This window comes from Leuresthes tenuis, unplaced genomic scaffold (assembly GCF_036924035.1).
Source record: "Leuresthes tenuis unplaced genomic scaffold, fLeuTen1.0.hap1 SCAF_23, whole genome shotgun sequence".
Lineage (NCBI taxonomy): Eukaryota > Metazoa > Chordata > Actinopteri > Atheriniformes > Atherinopsidae > Leuresthes > Leuresthes tenuis.
Window position 1 is genome coordinate 20,408,849 of NW_027325377.1, and position 26,386 is coordinate 20,435,234.

At 37.9% G+C, this 26,386-nt stretch overlaps 1 protein-coding gene across 10 annotated transcripts in view; it reads right to left on the reverse strand.

Moving 5' to 3' along the window:
• cacna1c (calcium channel, voltage-dependent, L type, alpha 1C subunit) overlaps positions 1–26,386 on the reverse strand; it is a 175,531-nt gene that overhangs the window by 107,231 nt on the left and 41,914 nt on the right. For all 10 annotated transcript variants that reach the window (XM_072377674.1, XM_072377671.1, XM_072377667.1 and 7 more), the window contains exons 2-3: positions 20,243–20,672; positions 14,621–14,726 (exon numbers count right to left, since the gene is read on the reverse strand). In XM_072377674.1, the coding sequence (XP_072233775.1) occupies positions 14,621–14,726; positions 20,243–20,672 (536 nt within the window). The remainder of the gene's footprint in view (positions 1–14,620; positions 14,727–20,242; positions 20,673–26,386) is intronic.

Genomic DNA, 26,386 nt, shown 5'->3' on the forward strand with positions numbered 1-26,386 from the left:
CAGCTCATTAAAACGACCACAGTACAGAACATGGAGACTTTGGACAGTGTCTGCATGCCAGACAACATTTGCACTGTGCATACATAGCGTGGTACCACTGTACCAAATAAGATTCCGTTGTCCTTCCCTTTCTGTGAGGGACTATTCTAAAAAGTTTTTAATAGCTACATAATAATCCTTATGACAGATTCAAACAGATTGACTGATTGTTCAGCCAGTGATGAGTGTCAGTTTTCATGGCATGGCAGGTGCCTGGCAATATGTTTTTGATATGTGATGGTCAGATTTATTCACAAGAGCTGCATAATGGAGAACACCATGTACATAGTGACACAGTCACACACTTATACGTATTCATCCTGGAAATAAGTTGCAATTTGCTCTGGCGCTTCACCTCTGAGATAAACCAGCCTAACAGAACAGACTTTCTCTCAGGAGCATGAAGTGCACTGCACCTCTTTCAGGGTATTTCCAGATTCAAACTTCCCAGAACCGCAACGCTTTACCTAAAATTTCAAGATTTTTTTGAGTCAGAAAAAGTCTTGTAACCTGTTGCAGTTTCAGGGAATTATTATTTAGTAATCATAGGTTAAAGTTTTATTAGGAATATACAATGTTTAAAGTCAGAAGTTCAAACGCGATTTCTGATCCAGCTTCTCGTGAAATAATCAGTGAACTGTTTCAAGTCATATAACAAAGAAGAATTTACGAACTTTTTGAAGCTTGCTTGATAATATATAGAAGTCTAAAGTAATTAACCTCAGCCCTTGAGTTCCCCCCTTTTGTCATCCCTTTCTTCTACCCCGCAGTATTCAGCTACATACTGTCTGCATCTCATTCTTGAACTCCCCCACACACATCAAAGTCGTTGGCAGGCAGAGTTGGTGATATTACGGTTAATAGCTAACATGTGGAGCCATGTGCTGTTTAACCTTCTGTACGATGGGCCGTGAATGTGTATGTAAATGCTACAGTATGTAGAATACGCTTGTCTATGCTTCAGATGTTTCTGCCATCTTTATCAAAACCACAGTAACTTATAAAAAGGGTTTTACATCCTACGTCAGACAACATAATTCTGAGGGCCTTTGATTATGGAAAAACCTATTCATGTGACAAACAGCTGAACAAATAAATGACCAGATAGAAAATAGAAGAGTGTTTTAGGTATAGCCTTAAATCTTCCTTAATGGGCATAGAGTAGGCAATAATTTTCTGCTATGACAAAAATTGCTTTATTCAAGTGCGAAAGTGAAAAGTGACTGATGACAATTCCTTCAACTGAGAGATCTTCAATCTATGGCTGCTGGGGCCTGTGTGAAACAGAACTGCATTGAGGACTTTAAACAATTCTTAACTTTCTTGTAAACTTGACTCTCTGAGCGACACTCACTCTCTGAGTGGCCTCTTTTCTTCACAGAGGTCTTAGTTTAGAATAAGGTCCCCGTGGACCTACAGCTGGCTCCTCATGCATTTAACACAATAAAAAATTTACAACAGGAAAACTGGGAGACTAGACATATTTTAAGCCCCCCAACATCTGTTAAGTGAGTAAGGCTGGTTGCTTGTATAGAGCAGTTCTTTTTTGTTCCTGAGTAAATGTATGCATGCCAAAGCTACATCCATCTTTGAAGTGTATTTGTACACACTGTTGTGCAAACTAAAAGCAAGCACAAGGACTGACAGCTCTAACAGAGAGGTAATAGTCAGCCATCTCTTCATGCCCTGTCTGTATGTTTGTCTTCTCCAAATTAAAACTGTATTTGTGTGTTTGTCTCTGTGTGTGTGAAACTGCTATTCAACAGGTGCCTGCTGCACTGAGCAGTAAGTGAGAGCAAACACGGTACATAAATGCTCACAAAAGCAAATAACCAAATGTGACTGTTAAAAAATGAATACATTTAACTACAGTTTTTATTCGCCGTGCAGCCAGACTTACATGCATCTACCTGGAATTGGTAGGTGAAATGACTCTATGCAACAGCATTTGAGGAGTACAGATTTCTGGCACAAGTTCATCCACTTCAAAAGAACTCCCCGTGCTTGATGAAGGCCACATGCTGGGACGCTTTTGTTCGAACAGCAAAGTTGGTCTATATTCTGCAAGAACTGGATTCTTTACAGCACTTCAGCATTGTCTTGACAAAACTTTCAAGTGTGTTCACATGTGCGTTCACACCGCAGGCAAAAGTGTCCCAAATCTGACTTTTTTGTCCATTTGTGACTGTTTTTACAGTTTTTATGACAAATCAGACTTTTTTTCAAATCAAATCAGACTAAGGCCACTTTTTTGTATGTGGTCCTGAATCAGATGCGTATCAGATGTCTTTCAAAGCAACCTCCGTCTGAACGGTCATGTTGTATTTCATTCGACTTTTACGTCATTGATGTGGGACAGACTTCACAATTCTACACCGGGGAGGCGGGACTCCTTTTTTTTACCCCCTCAACCTTCTACCGTTTCTCACTTTGTCAGAATTCTGTCGGCTACGATTGCACAACATCCACATACTTGACAGGGAAACAGTCTGATCATAGCCTCCAGTCCTTGGATTACATCACATCTGCCATCCCCTCAGTTCGTACTGAACTTGGAAAAAAGGCGTTCTCCTATGCTGCGCCTATAACATGGAACAGGCTCCAACAGAAGCTGAAGCTGTCCAGTTTTATTTCATTAGAGGACTTCAAATTACTTATAGGAAGGCTGGTGAGACAGTCAGTGGGGGTCTGCACATGTACTGTACTTAACTATTATTATTAATTATCACATGTTCCTGTTTTTGTCTCTTGTATGTTCAGTTAGTCTGTAACTTTGTGTTTTGCTGCTGCCTACCTAAATCAGGTCTCTCTTGCAAATGAGACCCTGGGTCTCAATGAGATTTTACCTATATAAATAAAGGTTAATAAAAAATATAATAAAAATAAAAAATCTTCAGAATTGATACACAGACGCTGTCATGTGTCCATATTTACTTAAACGTAAACGCATCATGCTGCGTGTGACATCGCTTCTTCTGTAGGCCGTTGACTTATTACAGAGTTTAATGGCGGTCACATTTAAATTGTAATATGAACAACCACCCCCCCCCCCCCCCCCCCCAAAAATGTGAAAGATTTCTGCAAAATAATCTAAATTAAACCTTAATACCTGTATTGTGAATGCAGCCATAGTTACTTCCACAATAGACTGGGAGGATAAAAGTTTAACTGAATCAGCTAGTTTAGTTCAGTTACCAGGATAAGATGTTGGCACTCTACATTTAAAACTACACAATAGTGTTTAATCAAAGGAGTCCACTCTGACAACTACACTTTGGTAATTACTCAACTCTTTACTTCCTTCTTCTGCTCTCACGTCTCGGTCACTCATCCATTTCTCTGACTACAAACTCCATACTTTTCTAACATCCCAGCTATTTTTTTTATTATTATTACTATTACCTCTGGGCCTTTCTTAGTCTCTCAACCCATCTTTTAGTCTCGCCCCTCACCCTCTGTATAATACTCTGTCACTCTTTCTATCCATTATTCATGGCACCGTCACAGTCGGCATTAAAGGACCTTGCAATATTGCTACGGCAACAATGCAGCAGAAGCAGCCGCACTGGATCATGGGAAACTGGGTCACCTCCCAGGAGCGGGAGGGTGCAGGGGGTGCAGCAGAGGAAGGTTGCTGTCACACACATACACACATGTATGCCCAAACACACATGGACACACCTGATAGTTGTCCTCCAAAGCAGGAATATCGAGAAGGAGAAAATCTTGGGTCCGATCAATAATCCAATCGCAGTAACCAGTTAAAAACTATGTGTATGAGCTTCATGGTCATGTAATGTTAACTTACTTTGGCTGTCCAACATTTAACTTGAGACTAGAGACAAGAGAGCATTATCTAAAAGGTTTTTTTTCTTTTTGTTTTAAGTAGCTTGTTCCGAAAACATTCTCCTAAAGATCAGTTAGGTTTAACTGTAGTATTTGCAACAGTATAGTCGAATTTCAGACAGTAGTAATGTATAGAGAATAAGGAAAAAAAGTCCACAGTTTTCATCAAACTATTCAGACATCTTCCACTGCAGGAACCAGCTGGGTATAATAGGTCGATCTGCATATTTGTGTGTTGGTTGTTTCTGTAAACTGTTGCAGCACCTGCCCAGAGCTCCTACAGTGGAAAAGTGCCTGAAGCTGCTAATAAAAAGGTTTTATGTAATTAATCACAAACACTTCAGTGCGTTCGAAGACAGTACCTTCTTTTCTCATGCTGAATGATTCAACTCTAAACAGATTTCAGTGAGGAAATGTGCATTGAAGTTACAATTTACTTCAGTATTAATTATGACCCCCACTAGCCTCTGAACAATGAATTATACAAACCTGGAGGAAAAAACTAACCTCTTTTGATGTGAATGCACTAATAAACTAAAGGTGAGTCATCATAAAAATGATGAAACGAAAAAGCCCCTTTTTCCACAATAACCATTCAGGTTATCTCAAAGCTTCAAAGTCATTGATGTACTTGACTTGAGGAACATGTCATTTAAAGTTAGTATAGATTTAATGCAGCTGATCAGTAAGAGAGGGGCATTTGCCTTCACTTGCATCATTGTTTTTGTTCAAAAGCATGTGTCCCTGCGTTAACACCTCTTGTGTATTTCACATACACACAAATATACACACAGTAAAAAAAGTCAGTTATATGTTGCCACCAAGGAGGAAAATGGAAACATCTGTTTCTATGGGAACCCAGTTCTTTGATGGTGCAGAAAAAAGAAACAAAACACGTAACCCACACTTGCAATTGAGCAGATATACACACACAGACACAGACACACACATCAGTGTTCTGCATCATGATTCGCCTTACCAACAGTTTCAACCAAGGTGGATACATCTATGTACATCATTACCTTTGTGTCTGTGTATCTTAAAATTCAATGAGAAAGAGAGGGAGGGAGAAAAAGTGTATAGCTGGCAGATCCAAGACCAGATGGCTAAATGTCAGTGAATACCACACCAACATGACTGCTAGCTCTCCCTGACAGAGGCACTCAGAGAAACTCTGAGAAACACAGCATCACCTATTAATTCAGTGAGCAAGTGAGCTTAGGCATCTGCACTAAATGTGAATTCAGCTATCGTGCTTATCATCTTTGATCAAAGCATCCAAAGTAGGAGCTTGACTACAGGCCATTAAAGGATCACTACTTTTAAAGTGTACATCACTGATAAATTTGGTGGTGTTAGGGCATGTGGGGTCTTATAAAGTAAGGGTTGGTGTTTATTTTTGCATGAATAGTTTAATTTTTTCTCATCTTTTAGCTAAAAGGAGTTGGTGTGAAGTTTGAACAACTACTTTGGTGATGTCAAACCATATTTTCACAACAGATCAAATATTAGTTTGCACTAAACACACACTACATATTATACCTGTTTGCTATTCTAAATTGTCTGGAAATCCATTGTTCATTGCCATTACCCTTATGTAAGGGCAATGCACAAGGGTAATGTTTGCTGTATATACTATTCATAATCTACAGATGTGTATAACACTGAGATGCCGGAGATGGTTTGAGGTAAGCCCTATGTTGTTGCCAAGAGCAGATGAAAGGAAAGGAAGGTAATGATCAGGTAACTGGCATACTGAAATTACAGTCAGTGTTGGTTATGGAGAGGGAGTCAATTTAGCTTGACAATTTTAACTTGAATTATGTACACACAACACCTGTGCATGAGCAAGGAGGAAGCAGTTAACTTGATGGTTTTACATGACAGATAATGGACTTGTAATGATTGAAATAGGATATAACAAAGACTGAGCAGATGGCACAACAATAGAATAAGATAAAACACACTGGGGTGATATTAAATAAGGAAGAACAATCTTTTGCCCCTTTCTGCTTTGAGACTAATGAAATCCATGAAAAGAATAATGTTTGAGGTTTTTTTGGTTCTGTTGCACTCAACTAAATTATGGTTCTCTATAATATTTCAAACACATCCAGAGTGAAATTCTCTGTTGCTATAACTGCTGTTCTACTCCGTTTTTGTCAAAAGCTTAGTTATAGTTATTACCCTTTAAGATCTCAGCTTAGTTAAAAAAAAGCCACTTGAAAAAGCAAAAGCATTGATTGCCTGACTCTTAGATTTTAAGACATAAGTCCACTGTATTTGTCATTAAAGCAAATATTGACAAGAACGTCTCTGACAGAAATGGGGACATTAAGACAGACATCTCTCCCCGTGGTAGGTTTACAGAGAAAATCATGAGTTTCAGTGATGGACAGAGACATTAAGAGACTCTAATCTCCCTGTGTGCTCTGTGTGAACTGTAATGTGGGTCGATCTGAGACAGAGGTGGACACTTTTAGCTCAGTAAAAATATCCTGCTCTGAATTCTCATCCTTCTTTCCTTACTGCTAGGACATCTGGAGCCTCATACAAACTGCAAGAAATGCATCGCCTCACTACTTGCTTCTATCAGAGTGTCATCTAACAGGACACATACCTGGGACATTGTCCTCACCATACTATCAAAACTTAAAAATATTGATTCTGGTTGCATTTGTATGCTTCAAGTTTTAGTGGAAATTACACAGTCGAGCTCAGAATGATTTGCACTCCTGAACTGTAAGTACAGAAATACAGGCAAATCAACATCCATCCATTATTTATACTCATAATGTAAAGAGACAAGAGGCCGGAGTTCACCCCAGCCAGCTGATATGAACTAGCAAGGTTTCTAGGTTCTTCATATGAGGATGCTGCTTTGCTGCCTCTAGTGTTGCAGAAATTATGACAGATGATTACCATGGCATTTCAGAGGGAAAGGTGTCACCCAGTGTCGAAACAAAGCCTGAGATGAAGGTCTCAGCTCTTTCATGAAAACAAAAACCTGAAGCAAAGTACAAAAACAATATTAACAAAGAAAGCATAGAGAATCTTAAACTGCCCAAGGTATTTAGGCTACAGATGGAATAGCTGAACCCTGCCGTGGTAAAACAACTAGAAAAAGCTAATGCACAGTTACATTAAATCTCCTGAGGATGGGGTACATTTTGTGTTTTGTTTACTTCTACTTGCCTGTTTGAAAGCCTGTTTCTTGATACTATGGCTATTTTATAAAAAATATTCTGATTTGACAATTTTATTCGGAAAAAGTCAGAACACTGCACTTGAAGAAAGAGGTAGAAAAGGTTTTTGTTAGACAGTGATATAGTTATAAAGTGATATATTACCCAAGGTGGGTAATAGAACATCAATTTCACTCAAATAGCCAATGAGCAAAGGAGGATGAAAAAAAGTAATTAATTAAATTTATTTACTTTTTGTTGGAAATTATGTGTTCAGTTTAAAGAAATGACTAAAGACTGGCACTGCAAAAATCTGAAATAAACACAAACAAAGAGAAATGAAAAAGGGAGCTTTGTAGTATGTGCCCTTCAACAGTCTAACTACAGTTCATAAACTCTTTCATGTTGCTATAAAGTATGGTTCATAGATCATAAAGCAGAATACTGCAAATGGCTTTTTCACTTGCGGATGAAAACAGAAACTCTGCTGCTTTTTTAAACAAAAATGCAACAAAGCCATGAGTTGTAAAATGTTTTAAAGTTACTTTACTGTTTTAAAGATCTTTGGAGCAGAAACTAAGTAAAAAGCATTTTGAAGATGTAACTTTTGGAACCACTCATGTCATGAATGCAAATGGAAGCTGGTTTAGCTGTTTCTTATGGGAGCTAAATATGGAATAGCAATTATGCATTTACAAATCATGTCTCCCCGAGCTACAACATAGTATCAACTTGTTGTAAAGTATCAAATATGACAGATTATTTAGTATTGAGAACCCACTGATGTGAGTGAGACTTGCAGTTGTAAATCACATTAGTTTGTTTACGTATTTAACAATTGCATACTGTCCCTCTTGATCAGCCTATTTGGGACCAACACTAATGAATATATCCTTCATACACCCACATACACCACCAGACATCCCGTATATCTGTATCCTTATCCAGATGTGATGAGTCTTTGAATTCAACCTCGACCATTGACATTTACCCATCACCAAAAGGAACTACAGAATGCAGTTGTTTAGATAAGTGACCATACAGATCATGTCTCTCCATCTATAAATAGATATTCCTTGTAAGCAGCTGAGCAGAACCCATGGGAACAGCATGTTAACTTGATCCTCCATGGCAGAAATGAAGAGAGAGACAATAGTTTCCAGTGCTAAACAGATAATTATTGAAGAGGATATGGCTAGTGGAGTTGTTATAAGCAAACTTAAAAAGCAAACTCAAAGTTATTTAATCAGTTTAAACTAATTCAATATAATTGAGCTAAAGGGAGGCAAAAGGTAACGTATAAAATACAAAGAAGACAAACAAGCTTCTTTTGTAACAATGATTCAATTTATCTCATCAACAAAATACACAACTGCTACAAAGCAGCACGATTCTTTGAAGTTCACGTCTTACTCTTTATTTTACAATACTGAATCAGTTTTAACTGATGAAATAATTCACTTCAAAGTGAACACAGAGCTCAAGAAAGTTTAAGTTAATTCAAAAGTTAAGTTATTTTGAAAGAGTATTATTGTAGTTAACCTATTTTAAAAATTACAATAAATCAATGCACACAATACTGTATCACTTGTATAGTGAAGGGTTTCAGTTGACTGTACTCAAGTATGGAGGTGGCCAATCTGATAGCCATCCATCCCTGCTGCAATATAGCTACATATGTGTAGAAGTCCAACCTACTTTGTGTTTTACTCCAAAAACTCTACCAAAATTACAAAGAAACCCAAGAAGAAAGTGCAATATGTATATATATATATATATATATATATATATATATACACACAAATATAAACACACACGTTCACACACTAGTATATACTCAAAAATACTCATTTATAAGAGGTTGCATTTAAGAAAAACAAACAGGTTATTTCCAGTAGGCCTCTGAGCCAGTGACCAATATCGTTCAAACACAACCCTAACAGGGAGTGAGCGGTTAGGTGTTTGCTTGTGTTGTGGTAGGGTCCATTACCCTCTAAGTGGTGATGTATTGATATAAAGGTGTTGTTTCACATGTCTTCTGCAGAGCCAGAACCCAATTCATCTGTCACCAAAACATTGCCTGCTGGTGCACACACACCATGCAAATCATGATTGTGAAAAACCATGAACTCAAGTTAATATCTTTTCATGAATGATGAGCAAGCAGATGCTACAAACATGTGTACACACAAGACAGAAATCAAATACACCTGACTGCACACACATTGTCACACTAGCATTATTCCAGACTTTCACCACTATGGGGAATTTGTGTTTGTGTGTAAATGTGTGTTCATATATTTCCTCTTCATCAGTCAGTGTCTAATCAGGCGTATCGATTAGCTAATGGTTTGGTTATGGTATCATTATTCTGTCAATTTGAAAGTATCCATATTGATCTCATGAAGATGGAGTGATGAAGAAGGAACAAGTGGGAGAAAGGGATCAAACATAAAAAAGGGGGCAAAAGAAAAAGAGAAGCAGTGGGAAAATAAGCATCACATTATACTTCAAGACATTTTTAAAACTAAAATCTTTAAAGTGAACGAGCCAAAGTGCAGCATGTGTTTCCCTCCTGAGAGAGGAGGCTCTCACACTTTGGTTCCTATCTGCTTTTCGTCTGTAACCAAGAAACAGATGAGGAGCATCACTACGGTTACCATATCCATGACAACCTCTCTTGGTGCTATTATTGGGCATGTCGTCAAGGAGACAGAGCAGCCCATTATGGGATGCAGACAGAAATAGCAAACATGTACAGGAAGCAATTCAACAGATCTCTGGTATTACATAAGAAGCTTGTGCAAATCTAAGAAAGGGTGCCATATTTGTTCTGAAACTCTGTTAGATAAAGCAGGGTCAGAGGTAAACACAAGAATCAATAGCCCGCTGAACCACAACACGGTGCGGCTGTTCTGATCCTTGACAAAAACACGCAAGTGACGAGTGAGTCCTGATGATAGGAGTATTCACCAGCCACCAGTAGCTCAGAATTAAGTTATGTGCAATTAGAGGCTTGCCTCATAATGTATTGCCCTGAGATGCAAAAGTGACAAAGTGAGAAAAGCTATACCCTAGTTTAAGGGAAACTATCTGACTATGGAGATCCCTGCTGTAAAACAATAAGGTCATAGGTCTTTTCTTCTAAATGTGCCATAAGAATAATTTGATCTGTCAGGGTGTCCTTAAGCAGAGATGTTACAAGAGGCAGCGCTGGATAAACCCATCATGAAAAACAGAGATGTTAATATATTGAAGAGAAGTAAAAGAAGTGACTACGCAGGTCTAAAGTGCAATAAGAGCTCAAGATTGTACGACTGTTTACAAAACTGTTTTCCTTACTTAATGTCTTCCGTCATCATTCCATCTATATGTTTCTACCTCATGAGGTAAGGAACATCTAAGGAGGGACCAAATCCATGCACAATGCAAGAATTATGACCTGTAAGGAACATAATGTTTATTTATGGACAACACTGTGCAGGAGCATTATAAAATGCACACCTTTTTTTGCACCATTGCAATATTTTGTCTTCTTTTACTGTGAGTAATATCCCTTTTAGCTACTGTGTTTCACTAAAGTCATCTTGTACAAATACTTTAAAAAGCTGTTGATTGTGACAGTTATGCAAGGACTTCTTGCTTAAACTTGTCCTAGTCACTTACCAAAACCCAGATACATAGTTCAACTATCTGTTTAAGACACTGGTTCATCTGCACACTGCTTCCTGTCTGTCAGAAGGTAATAAAACTAATTGACCACAGCTGTGGTGCTGGTGAGTAACTTGTGTGTGGTGGTGTCGATGTGTTTGCTGTATCTGTTCATTAACTTGGGTGGTTGAAAAGAAGCCATTTATAGGGCCCAGAATAACTGAGAAAGATTATAAAACATGAAAGTAGGTTTGTTTAAAAAGGCTTAACAAACGAACAGCATGATCATGTCTAAATTTCCTATACGTGTCAAAGGCTGCATAAAGTGAAGGGAAACATTTTCAAATATATTGAACAAATAAAGCAACTTTAAATTCACTGCAATAGCTATAATGTAAAGCTATTGCTTCTAAGTAGTGTAAGAAATGTGTATACATGCCTTTTACAGGATTCTGAGATAGATTAAGATATGCAGGGAGAGTGACTGATTAAGAGGATGAAAACAGCTGTCCTTCCTCAGTTGTATTTACTCGTCTACTGACTCATACCTGCTTTCACACTGTATCATTATGAGACAAATCGGGGACTAGACACGCAGTAAAACAAATGAAAATAAGTGTTATTATTTATCCATTCATTTGTGTGCCTTAAGCCCAACAAAACTGTGTGGATAGTAAAAATGAAATATAGCAATGTTCAAGCTAGAGCTCTGGTTGTCTGGGTCTTTTTGATGATTTCTTATCCAGGACATGCGACGGTAAAACTGTCATACCAGTCATTTCTCTAAAGCAGTAATAGAGCATTCATGGGCATGTTGACATGTGAATAGCGTCAGATACACTGCAGTGCAGGATGAGCTCTGAAGAATAAGTGTGGCAAAATAATCCTTAGAAAGACGGAAAAGAAAGAAAATGTCAGACAGAGTGACAGATGTTACTTGGTCTCAGATGGATTACTGTTCGCCTCTTAATAACATCCTCTGGTGTATGTCACCACGCTGACACACACATACACATTAATCACACAGTGGGGTCCAAAAGTTTGAGTTGACATATTTCTTTATAAAAATGTTGAATAGTTGAAGAAGCCTTTAAAAAACTAAAATTACGACATGTAAAATAATCATTATTTACCATTGCTAGGGCAGTTTTTTTACCTTGTTTGCACAAAGGTACTTCACTTCTAATTAAGAAGTGATGATTTGGTCAACTCAAATATTTGTTCAATTAAAATCAACTTCCCGCCTTTGCTCACTTTACAATCATGTCTGTGACTAACAGAAAGCATGGCATCAGAGCCAAGTCTCCGTGTCAGAAGGCTTTCTCAGACTGAGGGTCACTTCAGGAGCAGTGCATAACAATATAAATGCTTGTGATAAATGGTTCAGTTCTTTCCACAGCATGATAAGGCAGACAAAAAGTAAGCACATTATCAAAGAATCAGTGCATGAAGATTTTTTCCACTGAAAGATAGACAGGTGACTTCATCACAGTAACAGAATTTGCTAAACAAATACTGCAATCAGCAAAAGTCCTGTCAAAGGAAGGCTGTCAACCATTGGTCTTAGTGAAGGACAAACTGTCTATAACAGTCACAGAAGCTGATTAAAGTACACTCCTATCTACTGATGCACATGAGACAGATGGCAGTAACAGAAGTTTACAAGTGTAGGGAAAATAATCAAAATGAAACTCAGAAGGGGGATAATCCAGTCTTGGAGTTCCACATCACTCTTCATGCTACAGCAGATATGCTAGCCCTTCTGGTTTAATCCATTATGGATAGGAGCATAATAATGACCCCAAACACACCTCAAAGTTGCAAAAATGACTTGAAGACCAAGGAGTGCTGAGTGTGAGAGCTTTTCACAAAGTGGCCGCCCTGGTCTCAAACATTAAGCCTTTGAAATGTGGGTTATAAAACAACTGGTATAGCTAATTGTCAATTGCACAGCTGTATTACTATTAGACTGACCACTTGCTACTATTTAACACAGCAAGATATGCTAAGAAATTAATCCAAATGTTTATATCAACTACGACGCTGGGCTGATTATACCACATAAATTGATTAAATGATACATTTTCAAAGTGAAAGCTGTGGGCCATTTGTAGCCCACAGCCTTTATTGCAATCTGGGGTTAAAGACAAACTCCGGGATCAAAATCACCCATACTTCATATCATTCTAGGATAAAAGACCAAGACTAGATCAACATTTTCCTAGTAAAATCAATATTTTAAAAAGGAAAACATATGCATAACCCAGTTGAGATACAGTATTTTTTTTTTTTTTTACAATTGTGATTGACAAGTAATAAGTAAGTAATTCTTTAAAAAAAATAAAAAATAAAAAATACAGCCCTGGACAAAAGTAAAGGCATAAGCCACAAATGCCTGAACAGCCAAATTCTAAACACTAGAAGCAACATGAAACATAAACCAGCAAACTAAAGAAATTACTGACTGAATACTCGCTAGTAACAACTCTCAGGCAAGTGCGCAATCCTACATTTGATACATTAAAATACTGCATCAAACTGCAACTCCCAACAGCCATGTGTCATGTTTAAAACGATAATTTGTAGAGAGCCAGTAACATGTGGCCATGAGTGAATTCATTTATTACAGATGTCACAAAAATGTGATGCTGGAATTATAGTCTGACATCAGTGAGTCAGATTGTTTCATCTTTAGATGAGTCGGAGAGACCACCAAATAATATCTGGTTATCAAAGAAATTTAAGAAAATAAAACTGATCAACTCAAAGAGATGTGGACCACCTAGAACAGATAAGATGACAAGACTTATCTGCAAACAGGTAAAAATTCTACTGAAAGAATTCATTCTTAACCACCGACATGTGAACAATAAGTCCGACTGAAAGCAAAGCGCACAACCTTCATTTTAAAAATCACAGCTGGTAACAGCAGCTAGCCATTAGGAAATGGATCGTGTAGGCTGTTTGAGTGCGTTTATGGCTCTGAATAATGTGCTGGCTCCCATAAAAGACACTCTGTCATCAAAACTTTGTGCATTGCCATACACACTAGAAGATATTGAGAAGCAGAGGAGGCCAAAAAGTAGACCACAAAGCTGATAAAGCACTTCGGTGGACATGTGAATTTGTAGCAGTATATAAGTTGTGAAACAGTTATGAAATAACAGTTATCATTGTGTAGCAAGACGTTTTTGTTTTTCTCAGATGTATACAGCACATTTGTAATTCAGCCCATTAGACGAACATTGACATTTTGGGAACTGAAAATAATCCAATGAAAATACGTCAAATCATTCCACAACAAGCTCATGGTTGACCGCACATTATTTTGCTCACAAAGAATAATGCTTTACCTTTGATCAAATTAACTCACTCAAGAGATCTTGATGAATATTTACCCCACAATTTACTTAAGACTTCACAGTTAAATGTTAAAATCAAAAGCTCATTCATAAGGAATAAACAATGCTAAAAGAAAAAAGTACATCTTATTTAATATTCCTTACTTCTGCTTCTATGTTATTTCCCTCCACGATCTTTGTCTTGAATCTTTTCACATGACATCTGTATTTCACCTTCCTGTATAAGCCTCATATGGATAGATGCAGCAAACCACCCAGAGAGCTGGCAATGTGCAAATTACATGGAACAAATGCTAAAATGAGCAGATACATGCTGCTAATGTCATGCTTCATAAAACCCCTTAATCACTTTCTTTCCCATGTTGAAAGTCATTGACAACGCACACTGCTGTGATGAGCACAGTGAAAAAGAAACCTTCTCTCTAGGACTGCAAAAACACACCATTGCCTATAAATCAAGCAGCCATTTAAATCAGCAACTATTATACCAGATAGGGGTTTAGCAGAAAAACTGTTGAAATAATGTGCACTACTCACCAGGTTGGAGTTGGTAGCATTTGAGTCATCCTCAGGAAAGGGGATGTAGACAGCTAAGGCCACACAGTTCGCAAAGATGGTCATCAGGATGATGATCTCAAATGGTCTGAGTGGAGGGTTAAGGAAGAGTAAAGAACAAATAAACAGTGGCTTACAAAACATACACTACATCTCCTCAAATGACAGTCCTCAAACTGGACTGGATATGTAATTTTATTACAGGTGGTTTGTCACTTTTAAAATATCCTCCAATACAAATCCAGTTTTAGAACAAACCTCTAAAAATATACAATGAAATAGACTCTGGCTTCTGACAATCTCAAATAGATATAGTTTAAATCAGGCAAGTTATTTGAACAAGGACATATTTTTAAACAAGCTAATACATCCTTTCATAAACAGAGGTATGTACACACACAGTTAAGTGCACAAGCAGTGTACACATGGAGAGAGATCAAAGCTCCTGAATTTGCCTTTCCGTTAACAATAAGACACAATGAGTAACTTAGGATCCTCTTAGTGTGTGCTGAGGGGGGTAGAGAGACAGCACATCTCCTAATATGGGTGTGTTAAGGAGCAGGCCTGTCGCGTGGAAGACTGGATGTGGACAGAGAAAGAGAGAGCAAGATGGAATGAGACGAGCGACAGAGGGGTTTTATTTGGAACGGTCCTTGAGAGGGGACTGACCTCATTATTTTGGGCCTTTGAGAGAAAGGGAGAACGGAGAGTGGAGAGAAAGAGGCAAAGGAAGGGAGAGCAAGAAAGCAGGAGAGACAGGAGGTCTGCTTTTCATCAACACAGTTACAAACTGCCACTGCTGTCACCTCCCTCCTTCTCCTTTTACCCTGCCTCTGCACTCCTTTTCTTTTTGTTTCTTCCTTCCGTACTTTTCTCCCTCTTGTCTTATTTCTCTCATTTCGCTCCTCGTCAAATTATTTAGATGTCAGACCTCAAAGTATTATGTAAACCTTGAGCCTCAGATACAGAGGAAAAAACATAAGGAAACTGACTTGAAATTAAAATACATACGACCATCCCGTCCTGTTCTGCTGTGCTTTGCCTAACAACGTTTGTTTAACTTACAGAAGCCCACCCCCACCCCCCAAAAAACAAACAAACAAAAAAAACGTTTATTTCTCAGTATACAAAAACATATTTTTCCAAATGCTGAAAATAAAAGAAAATGTAGCGAAGCAGTTTTATAATTTGCGTTTGGTAGCCTCTATGCTGTGCTATCTACCTAATTTAGGTTTACTCATGTTCTTTCAGCTTGGTTTAGGAATTACTTTAAATCAAATGAATCAGTTCAAAAAGATCTTAATTTTTTTTCTTAATCTTATAATCTCACAATGCATTTTTACAAATTCAAAAGTAACTAATCATGGTGTGCTTATAGGTTTGAGGGGGTAAAAGAGGGATTAAAACGTTTTGAAGAAAATTAAGTTTTAGAAAATAAAAAGTGAACCCCACACCTTCAACAATCTTGTACTACAGTCCCTTGATGCGTGGGGTCTCACTGGAAAAAGACCTATCAAGTTTAGAAACCTCACTATTGTTTTAGTTGCTCTGCAGTTAGAGAGAGAGCAAGACGGAGAAAAAAAATCTTTTAATATGTTGTTTATGTTTGGATTAAGTACTGACCCTTAAACAGTGTCAGCCACAAGATCACATTCAGCCTGGGACCAAAGCGCATCAAAATTAATCACTCACCCTTGTACCAAGGGCTCATTAAACTCACTTAAGACATGTGGAGACCCACTGAAACACAGGCTTGTGACTCACTCTGGGTTCCTGACCCATAATTTAAAAAAAACCCTTGAGGTCTGCTTCCATCACCATGATAATAAATCTTCTGTCTGCCGTGCTGCTGAGAGCTAAACAACAATTGGAGGTCTGAGAAAGGAATCAAATCAAGCACAAAGTCTATTAGTAATGAACAATAACCGGCATAACAACAACAGCAAAATCCCTATTTAAGAGCACTGGAGAAAAGAAATGTCAGGCTGAATTAAGGATTTGTAAGGGTTTTGCTAAACTGGTAGAGTTAATTATAGCAGTTCCATAAAACAAAATTGATTCAACTAAATTAGCATCCAAGTGGGCTAGGATTTATTTGAGAATCTATCATTTAAACAACCTAACGATATATTGTTTGGACTTATTACCATACTGAGATTGTATCCACACACACACACGAGGAAGCAATTATTTTCTGAGATACAGCAAGTGGATCACATAAACACAATATGCTGCTCACGATAACACAGATTATCGGTAATCTTGACAAAGATAGAAACTTTTAGTTGTCTGATATCAGTGTCTGGGAGAGCAAAGTCAGCACTCTGCTGAGAAAATTAGTCGATTTCCTAGAATGACGTGAAAAGTAATACAAAGTATAAACTGTTAGGAAGTAAAAGTGTGGTTTTTATATGCACTCAAGGGTACCTTAACGAAACTACCACGTATTGTGATTGGTTATTAGATGATATGGTTGGAAGGCTTAAATGTGGCTCTGCTCTGTCACACTGACCTTGCAGAGTTCACAAAATGTTTAAATGCTATAATTACACAGCATGTGTGTCTCACTGCTTTATCATCTGCATGCAAGTATGTTTGTGTTCTTCAAAAGTGTTAATGTGCATCCTCTGAGTGTGTGTTTCTGCGTGTGCGTATGCTCAGACAGGCCCCATCGACCTGTTGAGAGCAGTAGCTGTTGTCATGGTAACAGAGGAGAAAAAGAGGAAGATTTTGGATCCGCTATCTCTAGAGAGAGGATCTCTCCAAACCCAGGACATACAAATATGCTCATACTAACTAGTAACCTTTAAAGAAAAAACACAATATGAAGGCAAATTGATACAAATAAATTTCAATTAAGTTTTATTTATATAGTGCCAAATTACAACATTGTCATTTCAAGGCACTTAAATAATATAGTCCAATTCAAGCCAATTGGAATTCAATTCATTATAGTCATAATCCAATGAAATCCAATTAATTTCAAAATAATCCAATTCATTCATGTAGAGCCAATTCAGAATCAATATCCTAGCTAAGGAAACCAACAGATTGCACCGAAACTTGTCTTCAGTCCAATCTCCTGTATTATTATTATCTCCCAATGAATGCATTCAGAGTATTAATTCCACCACAGACTAGTGTTCAAACATATGACCCTTGTAATTATAAAGGGACATTCCATCATGTTCCAGCTGATGGTCAGTGGTGTTCATTTCAATTTACTTTTACCATCTTTCTTTCTGGCTCAGTCTACTTTTCTTGTCTTAAGTGCAATTTTCAGTAACAGACCATGTTTATGTTATTGTCTTTTACTCTTATGTCTTATCTATATTCCTCACTTTCCTTGTCTCTTTCTTGCCTGCCTCCCTTTGGATCGGTTCGAATAAATGATTTGGGGAATTGTGGGTAATGATCTGAAAACTCGACGTTCATAGGGATGCTCAGGGTTTATTTCTTGCATCTTCCCATTAATTCTTTACTTTTTTTTTTTTCTTCAACTTCAGCACAACTGCAACATAAAATTTAAGGTGATCATTGACTACTTGACTGCTGATAATAATAATAGAAATGGCCAACACAACGCAAATATATTCGCTGTTTTAGAGTGCTCGTCGAGGTTATGCACTTAAGTTTAGTGTTTTTATCCTATTGGAAATACTCTATATATAAACATTTCAAAATAGAATATCCCACCTTTTACCAATATTTATTATGTTCAATCTGTGAGTAACATCCATGATATAATAAAAACCATGGTGAGGATCCAACAGAGAATTTTTTTATATAAAGCAAAACCATACAACTCAATTGGATCAAACATTTTTGCAGTACTGTCGCAGTTTGTAAAGATTTCAAGAATAAACAATCTTTTATCGTTGGATGCTCAAAACAAACTTGTTACAGATAATTTATCTCTGCTTAAAGGTGGAACTGGCTCTGGGAACAAATCAAACTGTAGCTGTCCTATCAACTGCTGAAAATTTAACTTTTGATTGAGTAAAAGGTAAAAAGTCCCAGTCTATAATTAAAAATACATAGGGATAAGAAAGAATAGTCATGGAGCTTATTGTATTTTTCCATGATAATGTTGTTTGTTTATTAAAGAATTTAAATTTTATGAATTTATTGTGATCAAAGATTTCCCAAATCTACAAACTCAAGTCTCTCTGCACCAGTTCACTCAGCTCTCCCCTTCACGACCTTCATCCATCTCGATCCCACCTACAACACTACTTAGTCGCCTCACTCATTATTTGCCCTCCAGCTGCCAAGTAATTTTTCATGTTTATCTTCCCCATCTTCCCCTCAATCCTTCATTCTCTTCCTCCCTCCCTCCCCAGTTTCGCTGCTCCATTATCTCTCCCGTCGACATCCATGTCCTGCCCACAATCCTGCCCTTCTCATTTCCCTGACGCCTGCTGTTCTTCTCTTTTTGTACCTCTTAGGATGAGGTTTGACTGCACTCTTCAAGAGGTGATGTTGATGGTGACATGCACCTGGTATTGATCACGTTGACTGCGACACTGAGCATTTCTGACTTTCATCACTTATCCTGTTCTTTAGAGGAGAGAAAGGGTCGTTACAAAGAAAAGATAGAACGACATCAAGGATTAAGGATTTGGATGGATAGAAAGAAATGGATTGTAAATGTTGTGTGAAACTCCAAGGAGGAATGGGTGCATAGATGGACCTGGGGGAGAGTGTGCTATCAGAAAGTGTTGGGGGACAAAGCTCTATTGAGGAGGTGAAGGAAATAGGAAAATTACACAATTTGTTTTATCCTCTCATGTGAAAACAAAAAAATAACTACATTAAGACAGATGGAAGAAGTAGAGGGTATTAAAACTACTGAATGAAGAAAATCACACTTACTGAGAGCTAAAGGACAGAAGGGAGACTGATTAAGATCCATTACAGATGAGCTTCACATTACAGGGAAAGGTGAGAAGGGAAATATTCCCTCTGCTTTCTGACAACTTAAGTCCTCACTGTAACCTTCAGACTCATGTTTAAAACTATTTTTTGATAATCATATTTGTTTATTAAGTGTTGTTGTTGTCTGTGCATCTCTTTGAACTACTTATAGCGAAATTGACATTTTAATGGTTTTGTTCAATTTATTTTGTTAACTTTTTCTTCAATATTCTATCTTGATTTGACAGATTAACAATGTTGACTCAGTGACATCAGCACATCATCTGATTCCAGCCTTACAACATACTGTTTTTTCAAGTCAAAGACTTTAACTCTTTAAAAAGAGAGTTTGAAACATTGATACGGTAACCTAAACAAATCATATAAGGCTCATTGTGGACCAGATTAGAGAAGTGAATTGTGTCGGGATTGTTTTGGTTATTAAAATTGGTTGCAGCTTTACAGAACATGAAGGGGGAAAAAGTTCTCAAACAAGTTTTAAAACACTAAGATGAGCAGAGAGCAGATTTTGAACTGGTTTTCCTCAGGCTATTCAACTCGCCAAAATTAGTCATGGACCAATAAGACTTAAGGGCACCTTCATTATTTTAAAAAAAAGGTTGTGAAAGAACAATGGACAGAAAACAGTACAAAACAATCCTTCGATCATGGTTGTTTAAAGGATACTTCCACTCAACGATGCTGATACAGGCCCTGCGAATGGGGTTCTTGAGTGTGAGGCAGAGTAGGGCCCGTGGCGGCCTTGTGGCTGTCGTTGTGGTCTGTTTCTTGGGTTTAGAGCTATAGTGCTGTCTCTTTCTTTGCGTTGAGCTGGCTGTAGAGATGGGCCCGCCCCCTCCTGACCCAAGTCCAGCCCCTCCACCTGATGCAGCATTGCCCATCATCTTCGCCTGCCTTGCTGCATCTATGGCCGCCTGCCAGCTCAGCGCTGCCCCCGGTGTGGGAATATGCTCCGGAGCCAGGCCAACCACTCCAACACCGTGGTTAACCCCACCCCCTCCACCGCTGTGGTCGCCATGGTCATCGCCACTACTGTGCTCATTTGTCAGGCCAGGGGGAGGAGGGCGAGGAAGAGGCGGGGGAGAGTAGTCGGAGCCTGGAGAGGAGACAAATGGGATGGGAAAGAAGGGAGGAAACAGAAAGTTAGCAAACCAAACACATTAATTATCAGTCAAATCAATTAATCACTTCCCTCAGTGAGCAAGTGATTCACTTGTTGATTAAATACATAACGCATGGTTCCTTGAGGTAGACACAATTTTAATTTTCTTTGGTAGCTTAATTTGGAGACCGATGAAATAACAGACACCGAGATCTGCAAATATTTGTAAAATACTCCCATGCAGAGTAAGCCAATCCCTAATATGCTCCTATTGCATCTTTTATCATTTTTAGCTCTGAAAATCCAGTCTTGCTCTGTGTTTTCAACAAGCTATCTTTGTCTTAATTTCAGAGGCCCACACATTCTTGTAATGGTGCCTCCATGTGAGACTTAGGATCAGGAGAGTGAAACTTCATTCTGCTGCACTGGAGTCGAGAGTGTGGAAAAACTTTTCTGAAGAACAAATTAATAAGAAAATCTCACTTTAAATTTTTTTTTTCTGTATTGTAAGAAATGCAGCGGACTCAGGTCTGACAAAACAATACAAGACTGCCAAAAAAACAAATGCATGTGTAGGACTAAATGTTAAAAAGAACGTTAAAGAGAAATGAGAGGCAGAATTACAGTAATCTCAGGAAGATTACATAGTTTCACCCATACAAATAAAAGAAATAAGACTGAGTAAGAGTCAGCAAGAGCGGATTATCCATACTGTACGCTTTGCCAGATTAAAGACACTTATATCCTTTCAGCCCCCCTTCCTTCTGACATCTTTACATGGATTCTGCAAATGTTCACACCCTGTAATAGATTACTCACAAATCATGTCATTTTCAGGATTTATTACTAACACAAAGGCAAATCACGCAAGCTCTTGGGAAATTTTACTATGGAAGAAAAAGGATAGTTTTTGTTAAAGGAAACAACTGTATTTCTAAAACAAGAACCCTCTGAATATATAAATCAATTTCAACAAAAACCAATGCAACACCTTTCAGCAAAGACCAAATAAATTAAAAATATTTGACTAAACGGGATAAAACAGTTTTAGCTGGATGTACAGAGCCGTGAATTAATGTTTCCAGCTCAGTTAGATGAAAATAAAACATTTATTGGCATCAGTGGTGCTTATGTGTTTTATAAACAATCAGACCTAGATATCACTATGCTGATTTCAAACAAAATCAAACTGGGCCACAAGCTATGATAACCATTTTTTTTTTTTTGGCTTCATCTTTTAAACTGTCTTTCTTATTAGAAAATGTGTTCAGTAGGATGCAGACACCCAGAAGAAGGTATATTGAATCCTCTCAAGTGAATGGTAAATGGTCTGCACTTATGTAGCACCCTTTTAACTTTTATGACATAAACTCAGCTATTAGGGTCATTAAATCAGTCCATCTCTTGTAAAACCGTTAATCCAGTTGTCATCAAGATGGGAATACATCCACGCACAAACCACATGTTGACTATAAAATGACAGAAATGCTTCCTGTAAATTTTACACCTTATAATGAAGAGGCAAAAACTCAACCTGAACGCCACAGTAGTTTTAAAAAGAAGACACATTGAAATGGCTATACACACCTCCTAGGTAGTCTGTCATCTGTTTAGTGAAATTCAATTTTAAAATGGCAACTAATGAGAACAAGGTTTCTAAACAGTTGTTTACATTTAAATCATATATGAAAATAGAAATCCCATACTCTTAAGTCTAGTTTGCCTATTACTTTTCCTGATATGTTTGGTGTTACATGTGGTATTGCTTCAATATTGGTATCAAATATTCAAACAAGTTATCGAGAATAAAAATGTTGGTATTGTGACAACAGCATTACTGAAGGGTTTTGACTATTAATTTATCTTGATACAGGATACTACAGTTTGAATAATTTCAAAAGTAATGTATCAAAGTGAAATGCAATTCAAGCCAGAAACACACATAACTAAATAATTTGCAGCATAATTTTGGCAATGCCAAGGTTTTATCTATTCACTACTTATAATACTGACCAAAGGCAGCAGAAACCTTAAAAATGTGCTGGTAAATTTAGATAGGATAGGGAAAAGGAATAAATCCCCCCTTACTTATTACTTTTTCAATCATTTATCCATCAATAAATAACACTGAGATCAAACTAATTAGCATCCACATTTTTTTTGTTGTTGTTTAAGCCACTACACACACTCAACATATTTTGTTAACTTAAAAGAACAATTCAAATGACTTACATGGAAGAATACTTTGCTTTCAACTACTTCACGGCCATTGTTGAAAATAAACTGTCACAAGAGCTGCTAAAAAACAACGCATTTAAAACTGTGGGGATACTACTCTCAAAAAAGATACTCAGAGACCTTGTTCAAACAAGAAGTTTGACTTTCAGGATGAGTACAGGTGTTTCTACTAACTTTAACGATGCTGTTAAAATGTGACAGAGAGCCAGCATGCAAACAGCTTTGGTGAAACCAATGCAGCAAATGCCAACTGAGACTCAATTAATTTAATTATTTACACCTGTGCGAGTTTTCTGTAAGACGTAGCAACACATTATTACTAAGTAACATTTCAACAGTCAGGACTTAAACTACAACCAGTATGTGGACAGAACTGAAAAAGCTGTACAGTTATAGGAAGCATGACATGGAAATAGGTCAATAGTACACTTAAGTACATTATTGTAAACTATGTAAACTATGTATATGACTGCCTACAAAAGGCTTCAAATAATCCAAAAAGCAGACATTGTTTTAGTTTTTATCAGCTGTGTAGCTTAGCCACTGACACCGCACATAGCACTCCAGAAATGAAGTGGCAAAACTATAACAACTACTTGCACGGTCATTTTTATCTACCTGGAGAAAACAAGATGCATTGAAGTGAACTTCCTCTATTTCTGGTGGCTAGTAAGGTTCACACTAGCTTCACACTGTGCACTAAGCAACCAGGTCAACTCACTGTCATTTACTGGGATTAGTGATTTTAGTACAGTGTAAATCTATATTGCAATCTTTTGCACCGCTTTTTTTTTCTAAAGAAAATAACTATATTTTACTCATAATACTAAGGGATTTGAAGGTCCTTCATGGCTTGGCTTGTGCCTAACTGAGCTATCAGCCTAGAGCATGCTGATTACTTAAGGGCACAACGACCTACCCACATTGATTGATTGACTGATTCGTTCATCTAATTTTTTTTGCCTACCCTTAGGCTATGACGTTTTATTCCGGGTTTTTCTTTTTTTCATCTATTATTTTTCTCATTTTTATTGCTTTGTTTACATCAAGTCTGATGTAATATTTGTCTGGATAAGTGCTAAATAAATACTTTATATTGTTTTGATTACAGCGACTGGAATGGCCTAAAGGTATCCTAAAGTAAGTGCACAACAACACAAAAACTGCCCAAAAATATGGAGGAGCGCTGTGCTTTGAAAAGAGCAGTAATGCAGCTGTGCCTTATAGAAAAAACATTTCAGTACAAATCTTTCTCTTTTTATGGGCTAAAAATATACTTTCTTGGCTTAAAAAAAATTCAAGGTGTCTGTGGATGGCTAAAGCCGAAAACCTAGATGCTGATAGCAAAGTTTAATTTGTCCAGATGGCACGAAAACATACATTTAGGTCTATATTTTTAGCCTACATTTGCCTCAGTTTATTAAATATGGCATCTTACTTCTCTCTAACCTCCATTAAAGTTTGCATTAATGTCTGCTTCCCGGCTGCTGCTGCTGCTGCACATCATCGTTTCTCTTCCCCTCACTATTTCCAATAAACACAAACACAAAATAGACAAACACACACTTTCACATAATCACTTTCAGCATATTGTACTTCTGTGTGATCAGTTTATCTCACCCTGCCTGCCCCTCTCGCAGGGAACACCCCACTGAGAGAGTGTTCATCTCTATACAAGTGTATGAGTGTGTGTGTGAGCGAGTGTGAGAGGATTAGAGGACAGTAAAACTTTAATAATACAGAGCTCACTAATCTGTCGGACCGCATGTCTCTGTGTGTTTCTGTGGTTTCACATGCGTAAGCACAGTCATGTTGCGTGTGCTTATTTGTGTGTGTTGCACCACGGATTGAGTACTCATGTGACTGACAATAATTCCATTAACAGCTCTCTATTATGTTGGGAGACATTCAGCCTTCCACTGATATGTGATTCTGACTTGAGAAGGAGAAGCTGAAAGGATGGAGGATGAGAGGGGCAGAGGATGAAGTCTGAAGCAGCAGTGAGGGAGGTGGAGTGGGATGGATCCACAAGGGGGAGGCGGGATAAATGAATGTGGTAACAAATACAGATTAAGGACGTCAAAATGGGTCAAAGAGAATGACATTTAGGAATAACTGTAAATATGGAATTAGAGAGATAAAAGTATCTTGAGGGCATGAGTGCCTAGATAGGAGTGACAGGACTTGATCTAATGCTTCGTCCATCACTCAAATGGCCTCACAGTCAAACAGTAAGTAGAACATTACCAAAAGCATCAGACCTTCTTGGCCTACATGTCTTCTTCCCACCACCAATGCACATGTGACAGAATGTAAAAGAAAACATGATGCATGAGACAGGGATTTTCAACATCTACGGTTGAAGTGGCTCTTCTGCGGAATCAGACCAAACAGGCTAACTTTAACTCTCCATATGCATCAGTGAGTTTTGAGCACTCGTGAGCCATCACCAGTCTACCAGTTATCATTCCACTTTTGGTAGCTGCTGTACCAAGCACAGCATAGTTGGAACATCCCACAATTCCTGTTTTTTTGTGATGCTTTGCCCAGTCACCTTGCCTTCGCAATTTTGGTCCTAAGGTCACAGACACTCAGATCCGTTATGTTTCTTTCTTGCAGTTTATTACCTCCGGAAATTTAAAAGGTGTCATTGTAATGAGAAGGTCATTGTCATTCACTTCCACTGCTGAGCTTTTGATGTTGCATTTGTTGTATGATAACCAACTATACTGAATGTGTACAGGCTACAGCTAGTGTTTGTACAATTACTAAACAGGATTCACCATAGCAAGATGTTTCATCAGACACTGTGGAGTCAGCAATCACTGTAACTGAACTATAAGTGAAGACTACTGAACCAAACTTCAGGGAGAGCTGAACTGTGGACTGTAATGAGCTGAGATACGAGCTAAAGTCAGTGGAGCTGTTATCTATTAAATGATAAAGACCAGAGACAGATACGATCACTGCAACGCAAAGCACCCTGCCTCAAAATGTCATTGCCTGCTATGCATGGACACAACAGTGTTCGACAGATTGTTCAGTCTAATGTTGGTCACCAGTACAAGTGCAGTTCCACTTCAAATCACAGCATTCGTGGTAGAAAAAGGTTTAAAAAGTCTTACATTGCTCTGCTCCTTTAATTGCCTGAACCAGATACATACAAAGAGGAGGACCAGTCACTCTTAATAAGCCTCTCTCGTCATCTCCTCTGTGTGCCCTTCATTATTTACTTATTCTCCCCATTCGTCTGTTTCTTTTTCACACTGCTTCCATCTGCGTTTCTTTCCCAAAACACAATCTATTTGGGTGGACAGTGAAGATGTAATTATTAGTAAAAAAGTGATGAGAACACCTGATCAGACACTAATTAATAGTGGACGCACACACGCAGATACAAATTAATATACTTTACAGCAGCTCTGATAATGAAAAGGAAGAGGGCTCACAGAGGCCCAGAAAACTGGGCC